This window comes from Phalacrocorax carbo, chromosome 7 (assembly GCF_963921805.1).
Source record: "Phalacrocorax carbo chromosome 7, bPhaCar2.1, whole genome shotgun sequence".
Lineage (NCBI taxonomy): Eukaryota > Metazoa > Chordata > Aves > Suliformes > Phalacrocoracidae > Phalacrocorax > Phalacrocorax carbo.
Genome location: NC_087519.1, coordinates 42,941,494 through 42,965,380, shown reverse-complemented (window position 1 = coordinate 42,965,380; position 23,887 = coordinate 42,941,494). Strand labels below are relative to the sequence as shown.

The following is a 23,887-nucleotide window of genomic DNA, read 5'->3' as shown; positions in this document are numbered from 1 at the left end:
GACAGAGGGCTCTGCGCAACCTGCCTGCAGCGAGCCTCCGCCGCACCAGGGGCGAGCAGGGCCCCCCGCGCTGTGGGCTCTGCAGTGTGTGATTCAGGGAGAGGAAAGGCTCTCCGGGATTAAATGAAAACTGCTCAGCCCCTGGTAGAGGTCAGGATTCTAAAGGCGCTGCTCTGTACTAGAGAGGCTGCCCTGAAGAAGAGGCAGGCTGGATGCTACACCATTTGCCGCATCACCACAGATGGATGAGGTGGTGAGGGGGGGGGCTGTTTGAAGGTACCTCTGCCCCTGCCCTGCTTACCACACCACACCCACAGGCGCTGCTCCGTAGGGCTCTGGTGATCATCCCCCCAGTCCCTAAGCGATACTTCCATCTACGGTGGTGGGCGCCATTGCAGGCTCTAGGGAAAATGACCGAAGCGACCGTGATCTTCAGCCTCCCTCATCAAGGTCAGATGAGGAGAGGTGGTTGACTGGGAGCAATCTGGTTTTAGACCTGCGCTAAAGAGCCTGTTGGAAAGCCACCAGCAGCTGTTGCAACAGATGGTGTCTAAAGAACAACAGCATCCACCGCAGATTGGGAACTGCTGGCCTTGCAGCAGCTCGTTTGACAAGTTCTGACTTTCCTACAACCTCCAGATTTCTGGGATGTGGGAGGTGTTCAGCCCTTTGCCTTGGGGTGTACTGGGGTATCACCTGGCTTCCTGGGAGAAACACCCACTGGGTTTGTGTTTCCGAGGGAGGCAGCCCAGGCGGGAGGAGCAGGTGAGGTTTGCTTGTGGGTCAAGACTGACACAGTCCCAGTGGCCGTGGGACTGGCTGGGTATTGGTGGAGATACGCATTAACACTGCAAAGAAGATAAATGTCTGGAAATTTTTCCCTACTGTTCATGTCTTCCTGTAATATTTTAAGACGTCTTAAAATAATATTTAGGTGGATGGGGGCTTTCTGTTTTGCAGAGACAAGAAACACTTGAGAGATGTCTACGTACCAGCTCCTCTGGAGGAAGCACAGGCTCATGGTAGTGATTTGGTTTTGTTTGCTTTGTCCCTGGTGAGTTTAGCTGTGTGCTACAGATAAATACAAGCAGTGTAAAATAAATATAAATTTTATTTTCCCTGCCTCTATGCAGGGATCCATCTTTGGTTTTTCCCAAGTGCTCTGCTGATGTCACACACGTGCATAACCTGGGTCTCCCTGTCTGGCCAGAAAGTGCCACGGCGATCTCAGAGCTTCTAACAATCACAGTTCACATCATCGCCAAGTGACAGCAATGTAGCTTTAGCAGCCACATTAATGAAACTCATTACCAATGATCTGGTCCTTTTGCTTTTTTCCAAGGCTGCCTCATCACAGGGGAGAATGGTCTCTGAGGACAGATTGGGCTTTCATAAAGACAACTGCATACATCTTACATTGAGTTAATTATTCTGCTCCCAAGCCAGCTGTGGAGCAGTGTACTGGGAACCTTACAATTTAAAGCACTTACATCCTCAAAATAGCCTCTTATTCATATGTAGTACATCAAGGATAGTATTACATGACTATTATGTGGTAGGCAAGGGAAAATCAGGGCATTTGGAGGTCACCGAGAGGAGTCCACGTAATGTAGCACGTGAAGAGGCCTCAGTGCATTTTTCTAAACCAGAGTTTATATTTAGAAAGGCATGGTCTGTACCTACCAGGGTTTCTTCTAGCACATGTAGAATTTTCTGCAGGCTTTCTCTCCAAATAACCCTTGAGAAGATTCTTAAAACACTGGTGAAGGCACTGCCTAATGAGGTAAGTAGTGGAAGGTAATGAGTGCTGGCTGAAGACTCAAAGAAAAGGATGTGCCAAAATACCAAATGTGGGTTTGTTTCTACGTTATACTTTTGTTTTATTCATTTCACAACGTATCATTTTGTCTGAATTACTTCAACCATCCCCAGTGAAATTATGCCTTTTATTTAGAAAAAAAAAAAAAAGCTGAATTTATCTTTTGCACTCTAACATACTCAGCACACTAGGGAAGAGGTCGTACTTAGCCCTCCTATTACCCATTGCCTTTCTGAATGACTAAAGAAATTAACTTAAATCTACCACTAGAGAGAAAGTCCTCTTGTGTACAAGCAAAGGTGCTGTTTGGAAGATTTAAGATGCTTTTGAAGATATACCTTCAGCCTCACCCAACTCAACCCACTCATACTGGCAAACATCAATCTTAAGAGCTCTTGCTTGTCATAATCCTTTACCATACAACTCTGTATTTCTCTTTCATTTATTCTTCCTTTCTATATTTTCACATTCAAGACAGATTTTACTGATTTATTTCTTAATAAGTTTTGACTGAGTAAAAACATTTAACCCCTTTGCTTGCTCTGGAATTTTTACCCTTCTTCACTCAAATCTCTTTAGGAAATCTGATTCTGTGCTGACATCTTCATTGAACCCCACTGACCATGAGTGAGGGTAGAATTTGGCTCTATTCAAGAAGAGTAGCTGTTAAAGAAAGAGATCTAACTTTGCCTGGTGTAGCTCACACCTGCCGTTTCTCTGGGAGAACACCTTAACAGATACACAGAGGTACAAACATGGTCCTTTTGTTCTATGTGATCTTTTTTTTATCCTTTCACAAGTGGGTAGCAATCTTGTGAAAATAATGTCTTGATGGGTAACTTTCTACTGCAGCGATTATGATCTTTTGTAATAATTGAGTAGGCACAGTACTTTGATCTGACATTGAAGAGATTAAGTTGCCTTTAGAGATTCTACCCCACTATCTTTTTCAGGCTGGATAAACAGGAATCCTTGCATCATTTTCTCCTTCTTGAGTAACTAATTACGGACAATTATATTTTATAATTCCTTAATAGATAAAGACAAGTGAAAGTGATACTTGTATTTTAAAGCCTCACTTGGAGGTGAAAAAAGCTAGTTATGGTAAAGGGAATAACAATAACTGACACCATAATGGTTACATAGCAATGCTTATTTTAACCTCTCTTTCACCAGAGTCGTCTAATTTTCTGCCCTCTTTACCTTCAGGTTGAATATTTTCAGGTTTATGAACCTCTTTATGCTTTAAAAACCAGCAATAACACCAATCTGAAAAAAACTGTAAGCACAGCAAACTGGGAAAAAACACATCTTAAGAAAATGTCTCTGAGTATTTGGTTGCTGTCTTTTTAAAGTTCTTGTTTTTGAAAGATTAGGGGTAGAACTTGTGTTTTTCTGGACAGCAGCAAATCTGAACATAAGAAGAACAGCATATTGTGTGTATACATATTTCATATATCTTTCCCGTGGTCAGAATGCACCACTATCCCACCTACCAGGGGCTCACAGCAAGAGCAAAGTACACCTTGTCCTTTGCAAGGGTTGCAGGACTGAACCCTCACTTACAAACTGCACAGCTAAGGAAATTGTTTTGTTTGTATGTGCAGAGTGAGAGTGTTTTCCAGAGCACAAATTGCTACTCGCTGTTAGTAAGCTGAAAGGAGGGACTCTTGGTATGGACAAAGGAAAGATTGCGGTTGCACTCATCTTGAACTTCCATGCTTTTAAACAGCTGATAAATTTGCCAATCTGGATTCAGCCACATAGGCTAATTCTCTCTGACAAGAAGCTGCAGGATAACTTTCGTAAATAAGCCTTCATTTGATACTTGCACTAATGCCTGGAAAATACACGGCAAATTACCAACCTTTCTCAGCCAGCCAGTACGAGTCAGATGTTGCCCCTGTGACTGGTTTGCATAATGGGCCTCACCGCTTGAGGAGCCCCGGGGGAAGAAAGAATCCAGGTTCCCTGATGAGACAAGTGTCCCTGGAAAGCAGTGGGGTCCTGGAAGGGAAAGGGGCTGTTGAATGGCAGGACTGGAGCAGGACTCGCAGCTGAGAGAAGGTAGGGCATCAGCACTCAGAGATGGAGCAACACAGAGATGGCTCCAGCCAGGAGACAGAGAGCAGACAGAGCAGTAGCAACAAGTCCAGGCTGCTGGGAACCTTGGAGCCAAATTGCCGTCTCCCAGCCACCCTCTATGACTCTTTGTTGTTATTCTGGGGGTCCCTGCTAAAGCATCTCAATTTGGCCCAGTGGCTCCTAGCAGCCCAGGCTACCTGTGCTCCGGCTGTGCCTGCTGCCTGCCTCTCACCTCATCTCTGCCCTGGACTCCTCCCGTGCTGCACACCCGTAGCTTCCTAGCAACACACGAGTACACGGGGGAGCGTGCATCTGCCTATTTTGAGGATCCTTGCCTAGCGGTTTTCAGTCTCAGGGGTGGGAAGGAGACGGAGGGTGGAAGAACGGAAAAGCTGGACGACTGCTGCCTAAGCAATGGTGAAGCACCACACACAGCCGGAAGCTTTAGGGAGCCGTGAGCAGTGGCTGAGAGCATGAAATGACTCACAGTTACAAAACTGTACACCCAGCAGCTACACTTCTGTCCTGTTCCTGATCTGCCCGCCTCATGCTCTCAAACGTGCTTCCTTTGCTACAGGGTAGGGAACATCAACAGTGCTTTAAATCTTTCCTCTCCCCTTCCCTCACACCCAGCTTTGCAAAAGGATTGCAGCAGTTCAGCCATGCTCTGGCCTGGGGTGAAAGCAAGGGCGAGATCTCTTCTGAAAGTGGGGAAAAAGCAGCCAGAAAGACAAGGGTAATGCACCACAGCATGTGGTTTACTTAATGTAGCTTAGTGTTAATTATTTATGATAATTCATGATTTTCCCTAGTACATTGCCTAATGATATATGTCGTCGTAACAACAGCTAACAAACAACTCCCAGGTCTGCATGCAACCAGTCCTACTGTGTTATAATGAAACATGTCTAATATTCTCTTTTTCATATTATTATTAGCCTACCCTTTCCAACATTAATTCTCCATGGATTTCTGCATCTCGCTGCTTCCTTTCCTTCCCTCTCTCCTCCCTCCCCTTTCTCTCCCATTAAGCCCAAGACACTGACATATGTTGCCATTCACTAACTGTACACGAGCACCACTGTACTACTGCAATGTGCTATAAATAGCACAGATTCAGGAGTACAGTTCATTCTGAAAAATTATCTTTAGAGATGACCTTTGAAACTCTATCTTTCCTGTTTTTCACAGCGTGCTCTGGATCACGATGCTCTTAATTTGGTGCAGTTTATTAATTACAAAAGAGCATACAGGCTGAGCAGTAAGCAGAGGATTTAAACAATTAAGTGGATAATTAAAAACGATTAATGATGTGGATTAAATAAAGGGTTTGGGGCCAAACAGAGCGCAAATTTTCTAAACATTAGTGGCCCCAAAACTCTAGCATCCAAGGGCACATTCCTCTTTCCATCTCCAGAAGTGTCAGTCTTTCTTTCACACCACGTTTATTAATGCAGTCCCAGAAGAGCTGAGCAGCATCCAGTGCCTCCTCTTGCGGCCCCAAGTTTCCCTTCTATCTGGTACAAGTTCCCCAGCTAGTCTGCTTCTAACTCATTGCTGCACCTGTTTCCACTACCATGTTAAAAAAAAATCCGAAAGCAGGTCACAGATGACACTAATCCTGTGCTTCTGTGAGCTGGTGAAGCGGCTGTCAAGAAAACAGTGACAAAGATGGGGGAAGAGTAGGGCTTGACTTGGATTCTGAAGCAATACCCTGCCTAATCCATCTCTAAACTTCCTTGGCCAACACCATTCCTTCCTGTCAAAGGGCTCTTCTATGGGCAAGTTTGGAGCTCAACAGCAGCCACCTGAGTGGGGTGGTGGTGGGTGGTGCCCACTGCCAGAGCGTGTGCACACAGCCACGGAGGGTGGTGTTTCCCCTGCTCCCCGCTGTCCCTGTGAAGCTGCTCTTCACAGGAGGAACAAGAAATGGTCATAGTTTTTACTTTGTCTGTGCTGCTGGCCTTGCATATTGATGCGTGTTTTCCAGTTTTGAGGGGGACTTTTCTCCTTTTCTCCCACTCCTGAGTGACTGTTCGTTTTCATAACGCTGCAGCGTTACTACTACTAACCAATGTATTTGGCAGCCAGCGTCAGGACCTCTACTATGACAATAGCCATGAAAAGACTCACAGCTAAACCTTCACCCTAAAAATAGCTACTGTCTGAGCAACATGCTCTCATCAGACCACCTCCCGGTGCAGCTAGATGCACACCTACAGCAGGTGAGGCTTCCTGAGGGTTTTGCCTTCCTCTCTAAACTCCCAGTGCTCTAGTTGCCCCTGCCCTTCTCACCCTCTCCTCCTGCTTTCTTTTTGCCTCTTCTGGAAGCTTCCACTTCATCCTCCGCTGACAGATGTGGTTATTAGCATAGGCCCTGCTCCCTCCTGTTGCTAACAGGGAGGTAGGTGTCAGGAGTTGGTGGATTTAAAGATTCATTCATTTTTGTGTATCTACTGTCTTTTCCTTAAGTATTATCTCAGCCTCAGCATCCTCCACACTATGATGAAAATCCATAAAAGGACAGGAATGCAAGACTCACGATAAATGTAACGTGACCTATGGCTATAATCCCTAGTTAAGCAATGTTCAATACAGACAGTTGCTGTGGTAGTGTGCTATCAAACCCAACAAGGAGGATTTGCTGTGCTGTCCTTTTCAGTATTTATTCTTGGGCTTTCCTTGATTTGATGTAACAGTTTGATGTTGTTCAAAACAGTATTCTGTTTCACCTTGCTAGATGTTTCGGGGCAAGCCCTCCCTTCAAACTGCACGGCCGCGCACTGCTCAGTGTCCGCGGACACGGGCGAGGAGAGCCGCGCAGAGCGGCCGAGGCGCAGCGCTCTGCAGCTGCAGGACGCGCTGCCCGCCCAGCCCGGCCCTGCGCGAGGCCTTCCCGCCCGAGCCGCGCTGCGGGCCCTGGGGGCGCCCCCACAGCGCTCCGAGCTTTTCCGCGCCGCCGGGCGCGCACGCAGCCGCCCCGCGGGCCGTCCCAGCGCCCTCAGCCGAGCCCTTCTCTTCCCGCCGGCACCTGCCGACTGCTGGGGGAGAGGGCTCCGTGTGACCTGCGGCCTCCGCTCCCCTCCCCTCCCCTCCCCTCAGAGGCGCGGGCGAGGCGGGCCAGTGCTTTGTGCCCGCGCGCCGGCCCCTCGCGTTCGTGTTCGTCCGGCGGGAGAAGGGCCGGTGCCGGCGCTGAGCCTCAGGCCAGCCGCTGAGGGAGGCGGCAAGGCGGGCTCCCGCTGCCGACTGCCCGCCACCCCGCAGCTGGTTGCTCGGCGGCTTTAGGTCGCCTAGCGACTTCATTTTTTTTTTTCTCCTGTTAACGGGAGCGCGAGGGACGCGGACCCTACCCCGACAGGTTGCCGCCGCTGAGGGGACGGTACCGGGGAAGGAGGCCCCGCCCCGCCCGGGCGGAGGCTGCCCATCGGTGGCTCGGCCATCGGCTTCTCGCCCTCCGCTCGCGAACTCGCAGCGATCGGCGCTCGCTTCCTCGTCGCCAGGGCTGAGCGAGCGGAGAGGCAAGATGGCGGATAAGGCGCCCAGCGGCTCGCAGAAAGCCAGTGGGAAGGTGAGGCCGTTCCGTGGGGCGGCCCGCCGCACCGCTCCGCCGTCGCCGGGGGGGCACGGCTGCCGCCTACCGGCGCGGCGACGGGGTCCCGGGAGTGGCAGGGCGGCGAAGCGCGGGCGGCGCGGCCTGCTCCGTCCCTGCGCGCTGCCTGGGGTGACTGTGGGCCTGGGGCGAAGGCGGGGAGGCGGGACGGGGGCGGTGCGGCGGGGCCGGGGGTCCCGGGGCTCTCGCGGGGTACACCCGCTCCCGGGGCCACCCTGGGTATGGCTCTGCACCCGGCCGGTGGGAGCGGCCTCCCCGCGGGGGGATGTGAGGGCGGGGAGCGGGGCCGGGCCCGGCCCGGCGCAGCGCGCTGCAGCCGCCGGTCGTCCGGGGCTTCTCACCGGTGCGTCCTCGCTCTCGGGGGCGGGGGCTCCGTAACGACCGAGTCTTACCCCTGTACGTGTGTAATTTCGCTCGGGCTGGAAGCCCCGATCCCCCCCATTAGCCTGAAGCCCACGTGGGGTTAGCTTCGAAATTGCGAGTGTGAAGGAAAACGATAATTCTAGATCGAGTCGTTTCTTTTGATTTGCAGTGAAATTAGGAATTTCAGCACCTCCCCACCCAATCCCGCCATTCCCCCGGTGGCGTTCCCCGCTCTTTTCCCTGTACCCGCTCTACTTCCTGTAGCCGCGTTCGTTGGATTTGCAGAGCAGAAGTCCAGGCAGTGCAGGAGTTGTGGCAAACTTGTCCGGAGCTGCGCGCTGGAGCCAGCGCCTGCCTGGCCGCGGGTAGCAGCGGCACAGAGCTGCCCGCTCTCGGAGCATCCCCCCCCGCCAAGGGAGTAGAGGGTAGGATGTCTTTTGGGGGACACACTGGCAGCTGATGGTTTGACGATTAGTGACAATCCCTTTCACTCAGATTTGCCGCAGGTTGTAGACAAGAAGTATATAAATCTTGCACGTTTTGGTGTGGGGTTTTTGTTTGCTTGTTTGTGGGTTTTTTGTTTATGTGTTGTTGTTTTGGTTTTTTTTTGTGCATGTGTGTAAATCAGTCAAGCCACATTTTTGCTCAGGAACTTCTAGTGCTATATAGATTAATAATTTTCACCCATTTTTTAATTCAGCTAAAACAAGATTTTTTTTTTTCTGGTAGGAAACTAGCTAAAATGTAATTACTGAGAGCTTTTGCATGTTTACCCGGTTGGGGGTGTTAGAGTAGAACAGGTTTGGGTTTTTTTTTTGCTTTTATGATTTATTCCAAATATTGCCAGGAAACATTTTTTGGGATCTTGCCTTTAGCTTGGATCTACACGGAAGAGCTGGACAGAAAACTTTAGTAGTACAGTAGGTCTTAACTTATAGAGGATGGCTTCCAGGGAATAAGATATTTGGGGATTTTATATATAATTAGACATAGAAGAATAATTTTATTATTGATTACTGCAACTGATAACATGGTACCCAAAGCCAAGCCAGAAGTGATCCCTTTCTTTTCGTTACATCATAGACTGTTTTGTTGTGTCATTTACTATTTCTGTGCTGATGATACTCTTTTTAATATACAATAATAATTAATTTATAAGAATAGTTTTCTGACCTAGACCTCAGCTCTGGAGAGGTATGCGCAGGCATTTAACTCTTCATACTAAATTGTCCATCCCCTTGAAGTCAGGGGGACTACTAGAGGATATAAAGTTAAATCTATGCATTAATCTATTGAGGCCTGTTGAGGAACTCCTGTGTCTTACCATCTTCGTGCAGTTCACCCTCACTCCTCAATTTCCCATTACTCTAGATATATATGCTGTGTTTCCAGTAGTCTTTTCTCCATGCTTTATGTTGTAGATCTTATTTGGTTTGTATTGTCAGTATTATTTTATGTGCCAAAGTAATAGTGAAGGTTTATACCTGGATCTGTGAGAATGTTTTTGTTGAAAAGTGAAATAAAATAGACATGCCTAGCTCTTGGGATTTATTTCCTTCAATCACAGCTTTCTTTGGGGGGTGGGGTACATGTGGTGTCTTTCTTTGTCATTTCATGAATGCTTATGATGTGTAGATCCATAGAGGTACTTCTCAGATGTCTGCAGAAATAAGTATGACAAAATGGTACTGAAATTAGTAATATTCTTATTTTCTGTAATTAATTTAGTCACGTAAGGATAAAACTGTATTTTTAGTTGAGCCTGTATGAAAATGTTCATGGTTTAACAATCCAAGCAAATAACCATTTTGCTCAATTTCTTAAAGTAATTATTTATCAAACTTTTTAAAATCATTGTAAGATTTATTTACTTACAAATCAAAGTTGATGTTTTAGGATCCATTTCATTGTATTTGCAAGTTATAAGAATAACTGTACTTGCAAAACAAACATGTCTCATAGACTCCACAGGGTATGTTTCAGTGGCAATTTCAAGAGAGCCTTTGGCTCCTAGCCTCCCTCCTGGGAAGACACAGTGACATTTTATTGCCTGTGTTCTGTGAAGAGCTGTGGCCTAGTGGTTGGTGGCTTTAACACATATAGTAAGATGTGGCTTCTCCCCTTCAGAAGGGGTGGTGTTTGTTCTTCTGTCTTAATGTCCAAGTACTGATTTTGAACATCTAACCAGTTGTTTTATAGTGTAAAATAAAGCTTGTTTCAGTCAGGCATTATCTGTTTGATTAGCTGTTTGAAAACTGTTGCTGGTCATGGTACGGGTCCAGGAGCGCCCATTGCCTGTGTCGCTGTGGTGGTAGTTGCTTTTTATGATACCATCAGCTCCTAAATAAGTTTGAGAGTCTCCAATGTTAAATATGTTGCAAAAGCATCACCTATTCCTTTGTCACTTTGAGATTAGGGTAGCAATATATGTGCTTGAGATTTTCAGAAATCTAAATAGGAAACAAGGACAAAATTACGGAAGAGAAACTAGATTGCCCAAGACTGCACAGGGGGTCAGTGTAGGATATGAATCTGAAATGGCAGATACTGATTATGTTCAATTATTATTTTGATGTAATGAATTATTAGCTGCTCAGTGACTCTACCGTTTTCTTATTTTATCTCCTGAGAATAGTGACTGTATTGCATATTCACTGCTTTACATATAATACTGTACAAATTGGGTAACATGTGGCAGAAGAGATTATCCACTTGGACCAAGCTGTATGTTTTCCTCTTTCATTCTAAAAATGTTTTAAAAACATTCCTTAATCTGAAATGCATTTATCAGGCTTTTGAATAAGTTGTGAGTTAATGAAATGTTGAAGAACAGTGATTACTTGCTTGTGAATGGACCACTTTCCTTGGTAAGTTAAAGTGTATGAAGAGCAGCAATGTAAAATCTGTAGGTGTGGTAAATTGCAGTTAGATGTAGTATTCTGCAGGATGGTGAAACTCATGATCTTTAACTTTCCCTGTATTGTTGTTCGGCTGGTGACCAGGAGAGACATAAGTGCATTCCTCTGTTGATGGAAACATAAAAGGAGGTATCCTTCTCATTTCCCCTCTAGCAGGAGAAAGTTAAATGATGGCAGCTCCTGTTCATCTGAGTTTAAGATTATAATGGAATAGCATTCCTTGCAAGTATTTTGGAGAAAACCATTTTTTATTTACTTTTGTGTCTGCAAGTGATGCCTATTTAAATAGTGAATAAATTAATATGTGCTATTCCAGTAAATGTGAAGAGTGAATAGATTAGCTATAAAATAATGTGCAGGTGTTTGGAAGCATTTGTTTTCTAGATGGTTTGCTAGAGAAAGTAAGAATAAAAAAGACAAGTTGGGCTAGAAACCTCCCTGCTTTTGCTGGATTTCAACATCTTAAATTAAGCTGTGATGCCGTTTGCTCTTCCTTGGTATCAGTGCTGACACAAACCAGTCCCAGCCTTAGCTACTTTCTTCTTCCCAAACATTGTCCTCTTTAGTTGACTTGGCATGACTGGAGAGAGGGGGAGCCTGCTATGAATTGGAAACTGGTTTGGCTGAACCTCCTCAGCTCTCTGTTGCCTCGGTGATCAGTTAGATGGGGAAAAGTGGTATAGTTCAGTGTGACCAGCTGCCCAGTATGGGGGCAGAATCAGTGGAAGGTGTTGAAACAGGGCAAGAGTTTCTTGTAAACACTTCACCCAGAAGCTATTAGTTTTTGCAAGGGCAGGGCTTTTATTTTTAAATTGTAGCCATTAGTGTTGTAAAAATAACACTTGGTATTTGGAAGGCCACAGATTGTCTCCTGAGTTTTATTGGCAGCTTTTGTGCTTTTGTTGCTCTTTGACTAAATGGCATCAGTATTAATTAAAAAAAAGTTTGCTTATGTTAACAACATATTTTAAATATTTGTGAAATAACACGATCGTGCCAGTTTTACCCAGAGATTGTTAAATTTGGAGAAACTTTGAAGAGCTGGATTTATGGGCACTTGCACTGCTGACAGGAAGGAAGATGTGGGAGAGCAGTCATCTCTTCTCTGTTTTCTTTGGAAGCTGCTGTGAAGCTGGAAGAAAATTGAAACATCAGAGTCTCAGGGAGGGCTCTCTCCCTCAGCTTTCTGATAGGAATTAATAAAAAATCTCGTTTGTATGATTTTTTTTTTTTTCTTTGAAGGTTGAGTAAACTTGGCTAGACTCAGTAATGGAGCTGTGAGTGACCTGACTTCCAAGAGTGTGGTTTGACAGGGCTGTATTTTACTGGAATGCCATTTCAGCAGCCTGCATTGCTTCTTCAGTTATGCTGGCACAATTCTTTGAGGAACCTGTGCAGTGAAAATGATTGAGAAGGTGATCCAGCTGGAAAATACTCTGGTCTGAGGGTGAAGGGGGAAGGTTTCAGGCAGAGTGGTAGAGGCAGTGAATTTGGGAGTAAGAGGACATTTGTAGGTTGTTTATGCTGGCAATGACTGAAAGATGAACTCATTGCATTTTTTCTCTCCGTGTTTTGTACATGAGTTATTCTCGCATATCGGACGTCACCAGGTGCAGGACAGAGCTTTAGGTATGTTTATTTAAAAAGTCGGTTCAGTTGAGCTACTTAACATGATGAGAAAAGGGGAAAACCAATCCTTTTCTGGGTTTCAACACAGGTGGGCAACATCTTCTGAAATGCTCTCTGTGAATGTTAGATACAGTGATTCTGCTGAGTCAACTCAGCTGGTGTAACTCAAGGAAACAAAATTGCCCCTTTGGCAAGGGGATGCAGATGGATGCAAAGTACAGTGCTGTGGGAATTAGTTTCTTTAGTAACTGCTCTTTAGAAACTGGCAGATAGCAATGCATAATTTTGTCAAGAATCATTTCATTTTGTGCTTTGTGGGTACATTTGCTTGGATGGTCAGAAGCAGTACCAAGGGTACGAGCTAAATTTATAGATGGGAAGAGAAAACCTTAACAATAAGAACTGTTTAAGGAGGAGAATAATGTGGCTCTGCAAAGCTGCTAGTTGCTCTGGGATAAAGTTGGCCTAAAAGCTAAAACTGCTTTTAGAAATTTTCAGAGTGCGCCTTAGTAGAAAGTCTGTTGCTTGGCTAATGTTTGGGGTGGCTTGCTCCACAGTGCTGTGGTCCCTGTTGGTGGGTTGGGGAGCACCGCTGTGCTTCTAGCTCAGTGTCTTCCAGACTTTTCTGATCATTGGCCTGCTTTCCAGCTGTTAGGCTGTGTAATCTCTGCATGCTACCATGCATTGAAAGCCTTTTCGAGCAGAATCATCTGCTCTGTTGCTGGAGAAACAGATTTAGTGTCTGTTACTTTTTTTTTAATGTTCTTCCCCAGGATATTGTGTCTTAAGTGTTATTGTACTGAGTATTGGTACTGCTTGTTACTGTCTGTGATGCCTTGTTTGTCGTTCCTGTTAGCGGCTTCAGCACCCATCCCTGTTGGAAGGTGTTGCTTTCCAAAACTTCTGTAAATGAAACAGTGTGGAGAATTGAGAAATGGTAATTTCATTCTGCTGTTGCCAAACAACCTCCTTCCCCAAGCAGTGCTAGGTCTCGGCTCTGTCGGTACACTAAGATGGCATTGTATCAGTCTACCTTTGAGACTTATCTTTTTAACTGCAGGTCTGAATTTTAAGGGTGGAATTGTAACTGATGTGTTGGTTGCCGCAGGGTGGCAGCTGGCAGCAGGAAGAATGCCATTTTCAAGCCCTGGAATTATTTTGCGCAGAGTCTTTCTGTTATCTGTGTGATGTTGTGCTACACATTCCCCCCTCTCTGGGGGAGGACAGCTTTCCTTAAGCTACATTTCTGCAGTACATAGAACTGTGGATAACAGATTACTGATTTGAGTGCCATAGGCGGTTGTGAATCACAGGAAAAATTCCAGCACCAGACAGAAGAAAAATTTGCAGGAAGCGGTATTAGTAGAAGATGCTTGTGATATTTGCTTCCATGTGTGTTTTAATGAACTGCTACTGGTACAGGTGAACTAAACTTTTTATTAACTTCTGTGCAAAGATATGCCTTGTGAGTAATGTATAGTGTTGCAGGTAAGTGAATTTGGGAGGTCTTTGAGAGTAAGACATAATTTTTTTTTTTTGGTTCAGTGTTGTGTTGTGTCGTCGTCCCATGCCGTCCGTCCCCCGTCCTGTCCCGTCCCCCCCCCTCCCCCCCCCAAAAAAAACCAAAACCCAAAACAAAAACCCAAACATATGTTTGTAGGAGCCTTTTGCTTCTCCCTTTTTAAGGGTTGTATTTTTCTGTCTCTCTTTACTTTTGTGGACTTAGTTCCAGTTCTTGAAGTGCTGTCTGCCATTGTTTCTAAATTGATTTGACTGTAAAATGTAGGAATATAGTTGTCCAAAGATAAATGTCTCAATCTTACTTGATGAAAAAGCATGATGTGAAATGAAAACAAGGTCTAGTGAATTATCTTCTAGAGTAGCATTTGGTGCTTGGCTGTTTTGGAAGACTGGCGATGAGGACTGTATATTACTATTTCTGGTAGAAACTATAAATTCCTGGCAATAAGGAGAAGTGCTAATGTTCTGTAACTAATGAACATATTTCAGCTAATGGAAATGTGTTATTTTGACTTAAATTTCAATTTAGATATGAATTGTGCATCAGGCAGTTATCTATTAATAGTGGATGTTATGTCAGTGAGGTTTTCTGGAATGTGGACATTACAGAATTTAAAAATGTGTTTGGTCCTATTTGGAGTGTTCTCCATCACTTAAGCTAATTTAAAAAAAAAACCTATGCAAATTTTATATATATGTGGGTTTATGTGTTAAAGTTCAGTTACAATTTGAACTAGTAATGTTAATTAGTGCATACTCACAAATTGGACTTAAATTAGTGTTCTTGAGGTGGCCAGCTTCCATCTATGCCCAGCATGCTAAGAACAGTTTTGAAACTTATTTTATAGTTAGGCAAATATAATAAAGTACTTTATGTAATCTTTAACAGCCTTTAATGACAACTCTTGCAGATTCAGTGTAACAAATCTAATTTTTTTGCCTTGCAGTGCTGTTAGTGGCATGTTTATAAAATCTAGCTGTGGAAATTTAGGTGTTTTTAATGGTAGAAAGAACAGTCACTTTAAACCCTTATTTGCCTTATATTGAAATTGTTCACGCTGTGACCCTGTTCAGATATATCATTAAAATACATTGTATGTATCTTTGTTCTTGTGTATTTGGACATTGAAGTTGAAATGAAAATCACATTTGAAGAACTGAATAAAAAAACCCCAGAGGTTATTTGTCTGTTTCTTTTTCCATGCCTCACCTCCTCTTCATTTTCTCTTCAGGTCAGAGTGCCAGATGCAGTACACACCACTGGATCTGCTGATGCACATGTAAGTCCAAAATATGTAGAAACAAAAAAAAACTCAAACGAAAACATCCAATCAAATCCACAAACTCAAAATAAACCTGTTCTCTAAAGAAAACTGCTTGCTGCAGGCAGACTCTGGTGCATTGGGTATCTAATCTGTAGGTGTTTGTAAATGAACCGTTGATTTTCTTGTTTAAAATATTCCTTGAAACTTTCAAGCAACCACTAGTGTAGGAAGCTCTGCTGCATGATACTGCATTCATAATAGATGCTTGAGCAGGAAGAAGCTGTAAGGACTCTGTATGTGTTTATCTCTTATACTGAGGAATAGTTCAGAATACGAGGTGATTAATTTTAAGAATCACTGTATATCAGTGTCTTTTTTGTATACAGTTGGCTTCTCAAAAATGAGTTAGTGTGGCTGTAATTTCATCCTTTTTTCTTCTTTCTGATAAAATATACTTAAAGCAAAAGTTTAGAATAATTACCTAGTCCTTTTTTTTTCCCCTCCCCACTGAAGAGACCTTTGCCTGTCATGTGGTTGGTAATGTTGTTTAAAGGCCTACCTATTTCTGAGCTAAAATGAAAACAGGCAGCAAGAGCCAAACAGAGCGTTAATACCAGACAATTCATTCTGTGGTTTGGATTTTCTTCAAGATTTCAATTTGGTTTTGTATATGAAAAAGTCAATTACCAGCTGTTAAACTGCTTGTAAGATAACATTATTCAAGTTGTGATAGAAGAAACTTTTCACAAAGAAGTAGGTCCTTTTATTGATGTGTTTTACTTGCTACAATTTGCAAAATTACTCGTATCTCATCTGAATATTTTGTGTTGTCAGTGGAACTGGGACTTCAGTACTTTGTGCCTTCTTATAGTCAATGCAGTGTTATGTTTAATGGGAGTTTGCTTTCATACAGTGATGTGATTACTCAGAAGTTGTCTCTTCGCTTCTGTCATTTGCTTTACCCTTTTCACTGTATTAATTTCCATTTTTTGAAGGAAGAAGGCCTTCAAGTTTTGTATAGCTGTGTTGTTAGGAATTCTGTAAAGCTGCATACAGTTAATAATAATGTTATAATTGCCTACTGGAATGTAGCTAGTAGGCATAAATGTGTTCAATCCTATTAACTTTATATTGCTCCAGGCACTTTGAAGGTGGTGGTCTGGGGATTGGTGTGGGTTCTTTTTTTCTGAGACCCTTTCTAAACTGAGGAAATCTTAGTGCTAGAACTCTTGTTATCTTACAGCTGCTTCCCTGATGTCACTAGAACATATATTCATGTGGCTGATCTGCAGGTATCCTGTAACATTACTGTGAGAGATTATTTCCTGATGACAGGATAATCCTTGGGTAGGAGTGTGGTATTTGTTTTGTCTGCATTGCTGTGCCATAGCAATATGCTCATGTTTTGCCAAGGTTATATATTGTTTGTCATACTGAAGTATAAGCTGTCTTTCAGGTAACAGGAAAACTGGATTTTATTAATCTTAAAACACACGGATGCATGGAAAGCTCCTGATAAACCTGCCATAGCAGCTCATGTTGACAAACATAGTGTCATACCCCAGATAACTCCTCACACAGTGTCACATTAGTTTGTGACTGATAGTTTTCCTTTTAATGATGAAGTAGGGAACATTTTTTTAAGATATATGAGGTATTTTGGTCATACGCTTGGCACAGACCTAAGAGGTGTTTGTGATACTTTCAGTTTGTAATCCTTGTTTAGTATTTCAAACAGTTTTTCACAGTGCTTTTTCATATGTAAAAAATTCTGAATAGGAAGCTGATACTAGAAATAAAACCATTTACAAAAAATAAAATTATTCCTAGAGGAAACTCTTCACAGTTAACTGTTGTATTATTAAAAACTTTGAGATGTCAAGATGTTCACCTTACTTGTCTTGATGGTTTACTAAAATGAGATAAAGAACTGTCATAGCAAAAGTGGTGGTTTTAAGCATCACCGTGCACTGTGTAAGATGAAGGCTAATAGCTTATGTTTTGCTCTTTTGAGGCCTTTTTCTTGTTCTTGTGCTGATTCTTTATGAAATGCTGTGTTAAGATAGGAGTTTCCAGAGAAGTTTCTTATCTTTTCTCTCCTTTCCTTCCCATTGCCCATATCTTTCGAACTTGGTCTTCATCCTGTTGTCTTTTCTCTGTCAATGTTTTACTGTCTGTTAACTACCTAAATGGAATCTTGAGAACTCTAATACCATACTCTCCAGAAATGACTGTTATGTGGAGTCTTTCCTTCATCAGAGTTTCAAGAAGGGGGCAGTGGAGGTTAAATGAACTAAAACAGGAAGAATCTAGGAGCTTAATGTGAGGTCTCTCATTTTAGTTAACTAGTAACTAGAACTAGAAACACCCCCCATCTCTCCCCCCCCCCCCCCCCCCGTTTTTTATTTCCCCCTGGAAATGGCAATGGTCAAAAAGGAACTATAGTGCAAAGCATATATTTCCAAAGGTTTAGAAACTGTCTTGAGTAGTGATAAGGTCTCCAGGCTCTTCCAGCAAGTACCCTTCAGGTATCAGCTGTGTTTGCATGGTGTATTAAAAGCTTTCTCATTAAACCAAGGATGTTTTTTTTTTTAAAAAGTGATTTATATTTTTTGCTTGTGTTTGATAATGGCAAGTTCAGAGAGAAGTACAGGAAGCCTTTTCTTTGTTTTGTTTAGGTTAAGTGGCTTCAGGTAGAAAATTTCTGGTCTAGACCAAGGTAGAGAGTAACATTTTTAAACTGTTTTGTAAACAGTTTAATGTTTGCTGTCTTATTCCTTTTGCAGCCTCTAATGGAAAGCAAACTCAAAGCATTCAGTATAGGCAAAATGAGTGCTGCCAAACGGACTCTGAGCAAGAAGGAGCAAGAAGAATTAAAAAAGAAGGTAATGGTATACAATGAAAATTCTATTTTGTATGCAGAGCTGAAATAAGTTTTCTTTTAGATTACAACCAGTTTTACCACCAAATTTCTTTATTTTGATAATTGTCGCTTTCTAAGAATGAGAGTGAATTGTATTTTTACATGTTGAATTTGTTCTTGGCATCTGTGGCTTTAAGATAAAGGGGCTTGCTTCTCTTTCCTTCTGTGTGAGAAATCAAGTTCTCTGGCTTCCTGAAATACTGAATTACAACAATCCATTGATTGTTGTATTGCTTAAAATGAAGACAGCCATCACCTTAGGTTGTTTTCTGTTCTTCATTTGCTCTCTATCATTGGATTTCAGTAATTAGAAAGAGTACCTGTCATCTCTGAAATTGTGTTGATAAGTGCCCTTGTTATTCTCTAAAACATTTTTGTTTAATGACTTCTTTTTGGAATTAATAAAAACATTAACATTTGATACTGAATTTTAGGGTACTCAGGAGCATCCAAATTTTAGGAAATATGTAGCTTATAATTGGTAAGGTGGAAGTTTTAAAAATTTTGGGCTTTGAACTTTACACAGACAACTCTTACCATATTTCAGTGAAATATATCCTGCTAGGTTGTTGGGAATACTAGCATAAATAAACATGGTAGTGCTAAATTTAGTATCTCTCTCAACTTTAAGTCACTGAATTAACTTCTCTGGGAAATACATAAAGGTGATCCTATTAACCTCCTTCAGTCACATGGGTTGGATCGTAGCGGGTAAGATGGAATATGTACTGTTCTCTGATACTTAGGTCTCATAATGCTGGTCTTCCATACGATCTTTTCTATTTGGCATCTTTTGAATGTTAAATTGCCATGTAAACTCTTGTAAATGAACAGTCATGTTTGAGCATACAGGCCTTATTTGCTTTATATATTATGTGGTGTGTTCTTCCCACATCTCAGAAATTTGAATTCTGACTAATATGGAAACTCATTTGATGCTGTTTGTAGCATGAACTCTAGATAATAAAAGGAATGTCACGTAGCTAATTTAAGAGTAGCTGTCTAGTGAAGGTTGTTCTGTGATGATAGTAAATAGATTAACATTTGCTACGTAGGAGGATGAGAAGGCTGCTGCAGAAATATATGAAGAATTCCTTGCTGCCTTTGAAGGAAGTGATGGTAATAAAGTGAAGACATTTGTAAGAGGAGGAATCGTTAATGCATCTAAAGGTATAACAAATTTTTGCTTTTGGGGAGGTGGGGTGGTGGTAGATCATTTGGCTTTGAGTAAAGATGAAGATTGGATTTGAATTGCATTTTAAAATTAATTGGTTACATTAGAAGCAGCAAAGGAAACTTGACGTTAAATTGACTTTATGCTTTGACTCCCTCAGTAGGTAGTGGCGTGATTTGTCTTTTAAACTTCAAAGTAAAAAATGCTTTGTTTTAAAATACCTAATCTTTGTTCTTTTTCTTCGTATTAAAAGATGCTAAATTACAGGAAGTTTGTACTGTCACTTTTTAAAATGAAATAATATATTGAATCGAATGAACAAGACTACAGAATAGCATTCTTTCTAATGAACAGTATTGTGCAGCATTAGTTAATACAACTTGTTTTTAATTTCAGAGGAGCATGAAACAGATGAAAAAAGGGGTAAAATCTATAAGCCTTCATCACGATTTTCAGATCAAAAAAATCAACCAAGCCAGCCATCTAATGAGAAGCCTCCATCCCTCTTAATGATAGAAACCAAAAAGCCTGTAAGTTTTATTTGAATATTAACCCCATATTTAGGAAGTATTTAGAAGTGGTTAGGAAAAGGTCTGTGTGATCTTGCAGAGTAGTTTAAGCTGCGTTTATCACATATTAAAACAAGGTGCAAATTTTGGTTTGCTTAATCCCATAGCAAATAACAAGAGGATGAAATGCAAAGGTCTAGTAGCCCTGTATGCAGCATGATATACCTTGTACTGCACTTTGGCTGCTGTATGTTTTTACTGTTCTGCAAATTGAGACAGACTTCTCATGAATACAGATTTAGTGACTGTTGCAAAGTAACAGTATCTCCAATCCTGAGAATTTGTGAAGTTTTAGAAGCAATTCTTCTTGCTGCCATCTGTTTTTAGGTTTCTATAACTTAAAAAGAAAATTGACCTTTGCATTGATCCAAGTTTTTCTTGATGATGTTTTCTGAATTTTTTTGTGGTGAAGTTTAAGAAGCCCTTTTAGCTCTTTGAGTTGTATCAAATAAGTTGTAGAACTTGCACATTTTTGAAGCTGAACACCTTGGTTTAATTTATTTTGACTCCGGCATGGTTTCATACTTTTTTTTGATAAAATGAGATTTCATCATAAGAAGTAATGAAAATATTATGAACAAACTTAGTCTTCAAGTCAAGTGATAGTTACATATGATTACTGTTACTACTGTATATGTGTAAAGTGTAATGTCTTGGATGTCTTTAAAAAGTTTTAATAGAGCTTACTACAATTTTTAAGCTTAAATGAAACATATGATGCTGCCTGTTAGGGTGGGAAATGACATGTAATGTGATAATTATGGGTAATCCCATCCTAGCATCCCTCCAGCTTTAAACAAAACTCAAATTTACACTAGTGGGATAATATTGGATGGCAGTGTTGATTTTCATTGTATGTAAAGCTCTACAGTTACAGAAATTAATTGTAGCATTTTTTTATTATGCTGAGCTCTGTTCTGTCATATGCAAGTGTTTGTACTGTAAGAATATTACTGCTTTTCAAATTTGTCATAAATACTTATCAAGTAATACAATCAATTTACTCACTTGCCCTGTCCAATGGTGATTGAAGATAATGAGGTAAAAATGATTTTATTTATTTGGCAGACCCTCCCCAAAAACAAAAACAAACAAACAACTTTGCCTGGGGTGAGTAGGAAGTCCAGTTTTTCCAAAGCTGTAGTGTGTAACACAGTATTTTGTATGTCTGCCTATTGGAAACGTTTTCATTTAAATTTGGTTATATAAAAGCAATGTTGTTGAAGATAAGAGTTCACATGAGTTAGTTAAGGTACATATATTACAGTAAAAAAAAGTATTACAATATCCATATTCTTTGTAATACAAGACTCTCTTTTTTCTGAGAATCTTGAACTATTTAGAGTAACTTTCTTCAGACCTGTATTATATCCAAAAGGAAGCAAGAGAAGGAAATTCTTTTCACATAGAATGTTTGTCTGTCGATAAAATAATTGAATATATATGTAAATTATTTTACATATATATGTACTTATTTATATCAATTTAATTAGAGCATGATGGTTTGCCAGGGGTATAGTCAGCTTCTAAGTTTAAGTGGAACAAACTGACAAAATACATCATAGATATTTTAAATTTGTATGTTGCAGAGAGTGTGTTTGATCACACACGCTGCACTGTAATAATGAGCAGTAACAAAGTTTAGTTTAAGCTATCCTTAACTTTATATCTTCTAGATTTGTGTTTGATAGTGCTCAGTCTTAATGTTTTCAAGTCTGTTTGTTTTGGTGTTTTGTTTTTTTTTTCCTTCCTGTAGTTTTCTTGGTTTGAAAGCTGTGGGTAAAATATGCATGGAAATTATCTAAAAATTTGTTATACACATAGAATTTTTATTTATGTTTCATTTTTACCTGCTGAAATGTTGCCTGATACATCTTTCATTTTAGCCTTTGAAGAAAGGAGAGAAGGAAAAGAAGAAGAGTAATTTGGAACTTTTTAAAGAAGAATTAAAGCAGTAAGTTTGGCTAATTTTTACTGTAAATAAAGGAGATGCAAGTTTTTACCAGCAATATTTAGGATCATTCTTGCTAAGCTGTTTCCTAAAGTAGGTTTTTCTTTTGGTTTGGGTCCCTGTCGTCCCGTCCCGTCCTCCCCCCCTCCGAATGCTTGTGGAGTGATATAACTTAATTAAAAATGGCAATGATAATTAAACAGAGTATGAACCTGTGCTGGTAGATGCTTGGTATAGGTATCTGTGATTTGGCTGGGTTATCATTTGCCATCTAATTAGTTCTCTGTTGTTTCTTGATACTTCTGCCCTTTCTTTTGCTGATTGGTGATAGGAAGTGTTTACCGCTATTGCTGAAAAACACTTCTGTGTTGAAATCTAGCATCAACCAGGTGCTATAAAATGATCAGAAACAAACGAAAAAGCCTGGTATGCGTGCTGGCTTAAATTGATGTTTGATTTGAGAGGTGTTTGATTGTGACCTTTGAAACAGTTTGGTACTGCCTTCCTGAGCAGCAGAATATCCAGAGCAATTAACCAAAAAAAATTACATATAAATGCATAAAGTATTTCGGAGATCCCAGTAAGTGAATGACTGGCTATGCTTCCAAAGCTATTGAAGATGACTTTTGGATCAGTTAATTGTGAATAGAAGCTTTGATGATTGAATCAACCAGCCATCTACCAGGAAAAAAAAATGGAAACCTAGGTTTGTTTCTTTGATGGCTGCTGTCAGTATTTTGCTTACAAGTGGAACTTGGGATGCAACTTTGTTAAAAACTAGCAAGTGTGAGCCTGTAAGTGAGAACACTTGTTAACATGGTCTCATGCATTGTTAAAGTTAGTGAAGATACAGCAAAACAGGTAGGTACTGTAATGGGTGAGGATGTTCAGGTTTTTGGTGTGGACTTTTCTCTTGATAGGGATGTAGCGAAGAGATTGGTAGCAAATTGAAATGTGTATCAGACTCAGGAACAATAGAGCTTTGTCAGTGTCTTTAAAAGTATATCCAGAGAAATTGTAGCATGAGGTAGCATGAGCTTTTGTATTAATGCAGAAATAAGACTTGTAATTGAAGTTGAGATGTTCTTCAGCTTGCATAATTTTAAAAAACAAGCTAAATAATGCTTAAAAAAATGGATTCTTTCACTTTTGAATGTGTAATACAACAGAAAGAGCAGCACACATATTGAATGTAACTGAGTGCCATGTATTTGCTCTGATGTTAGAAATGGAAAACAAAATAATCTGTATGTATTAGAAGACAATAGGTACTGCATTATAAATCCATAAATGGCTCTTGTGGGTAGTGTCTGAACTTTACTGTTGTCTGTTCACTAATTGATGTAAATGAATTGAATTGACAGCTGTGTATTCCTGGTACACAATATCTTTGTACCAGGATTTAAGGCCAAACTACCAAGAACCGAATAGTTACTTGTGTGAGTACTGTCCTTGGAGATATAAACTTGAGATGAGATCCTGTATGTTCTGGAAATAGTCATGTGGGGTGTCTTATCCTACAAGGTGACATCCTAAATGAATAAGGCTTAAGAAAGGTGGGAGGAGAAATAGACACTAAGGAGTTGCGAGCATCTTAAAGTCATCTGAATGGTCAGTGGATCTCTGGCAGTTGGGTGTGGAATTTGGGTCTCTCTTTCAAAGCACATTTCTTATTTATGGTCTTGTAAACTGTTTGAGAGTAAAACACCCAGGCAGTATGAATGAGGAAGCATGCAGCTGGAATGTTTCTTGTAGATACATTCCAGGTGATTAAACAGAAATTAAACACACTGGCGATTTGAAATTTTTAATAAGCCCATTTTTTAATATTAAAAATTCTCATAATTCTAAAGTCAATCAAAAATTTTAGAATACAAAGCTCAAAATGGTATTAAGTTGTTACCTATGTTAAACTTGTTTTGTAGAATACAAGAGGAGCGTGATGAAAGACATAAAACAAAAGGTAGATTAAGTCGTTTTGAACCACCCCAGTCAGATTCAGATGGCCAGCGTCGTTCAAGTAAGTAGACGTTATTTTTTATGTTTGTTTGGGCTACAAA

General features: G+C 41.2%; 1 protein-coding gene across 5 annotated transcripts in view; it reads left to right on the top strand.

Moving 5' to 3' along the window:
• Positions 1-7,320: 7,320 nt before the first annotated feature.
• Positions 7,321-23,887, top strand: part of U2SURP (U2 snRNP associated SURP domain containing) — a 46,972-nt gene continuing 30,405 nt past the window's right edge. For 2 of the 5 annotated variants that reach the window (XM_064457672.1, XM_064457671.1), the window contains exons 1-7: positions 7,321-7,472; positions 15,178-15,225; positions 17,997-18,095; positions 19,189-19,303; positions 19,704-19,837; positions 21,763-21,830; positions 23,753-23,847. In XM_064457672.1, coding sequence (XP_064313742.1) covers positions 7,428-7,472; positions 15,178-15,225; positions 17,997-18,095; positions 19,189-19,303; positions 19,704-19,837; positions 21,763-21,830; positions 23,753-23,847 — 604 coding nt within the window. In that variant the 5' untranslated portion in view covers positions 7,321-7,427. Of the gene's footprint in view, positions 7,473-15,177; positions 15,226-17,996; positions 18,096-19,188; positions 19,304-19,703; positions 19,838-20,944; positions 20,987-21,762; positions 21,831-23,752; positions 23,848-23,887 lie in introns of all 5 variants that reach the window. The other 3 variants (XM_064457669.1, XM_064457673.1, XM_064457670.1) reach the window with 3 other exon arrangements.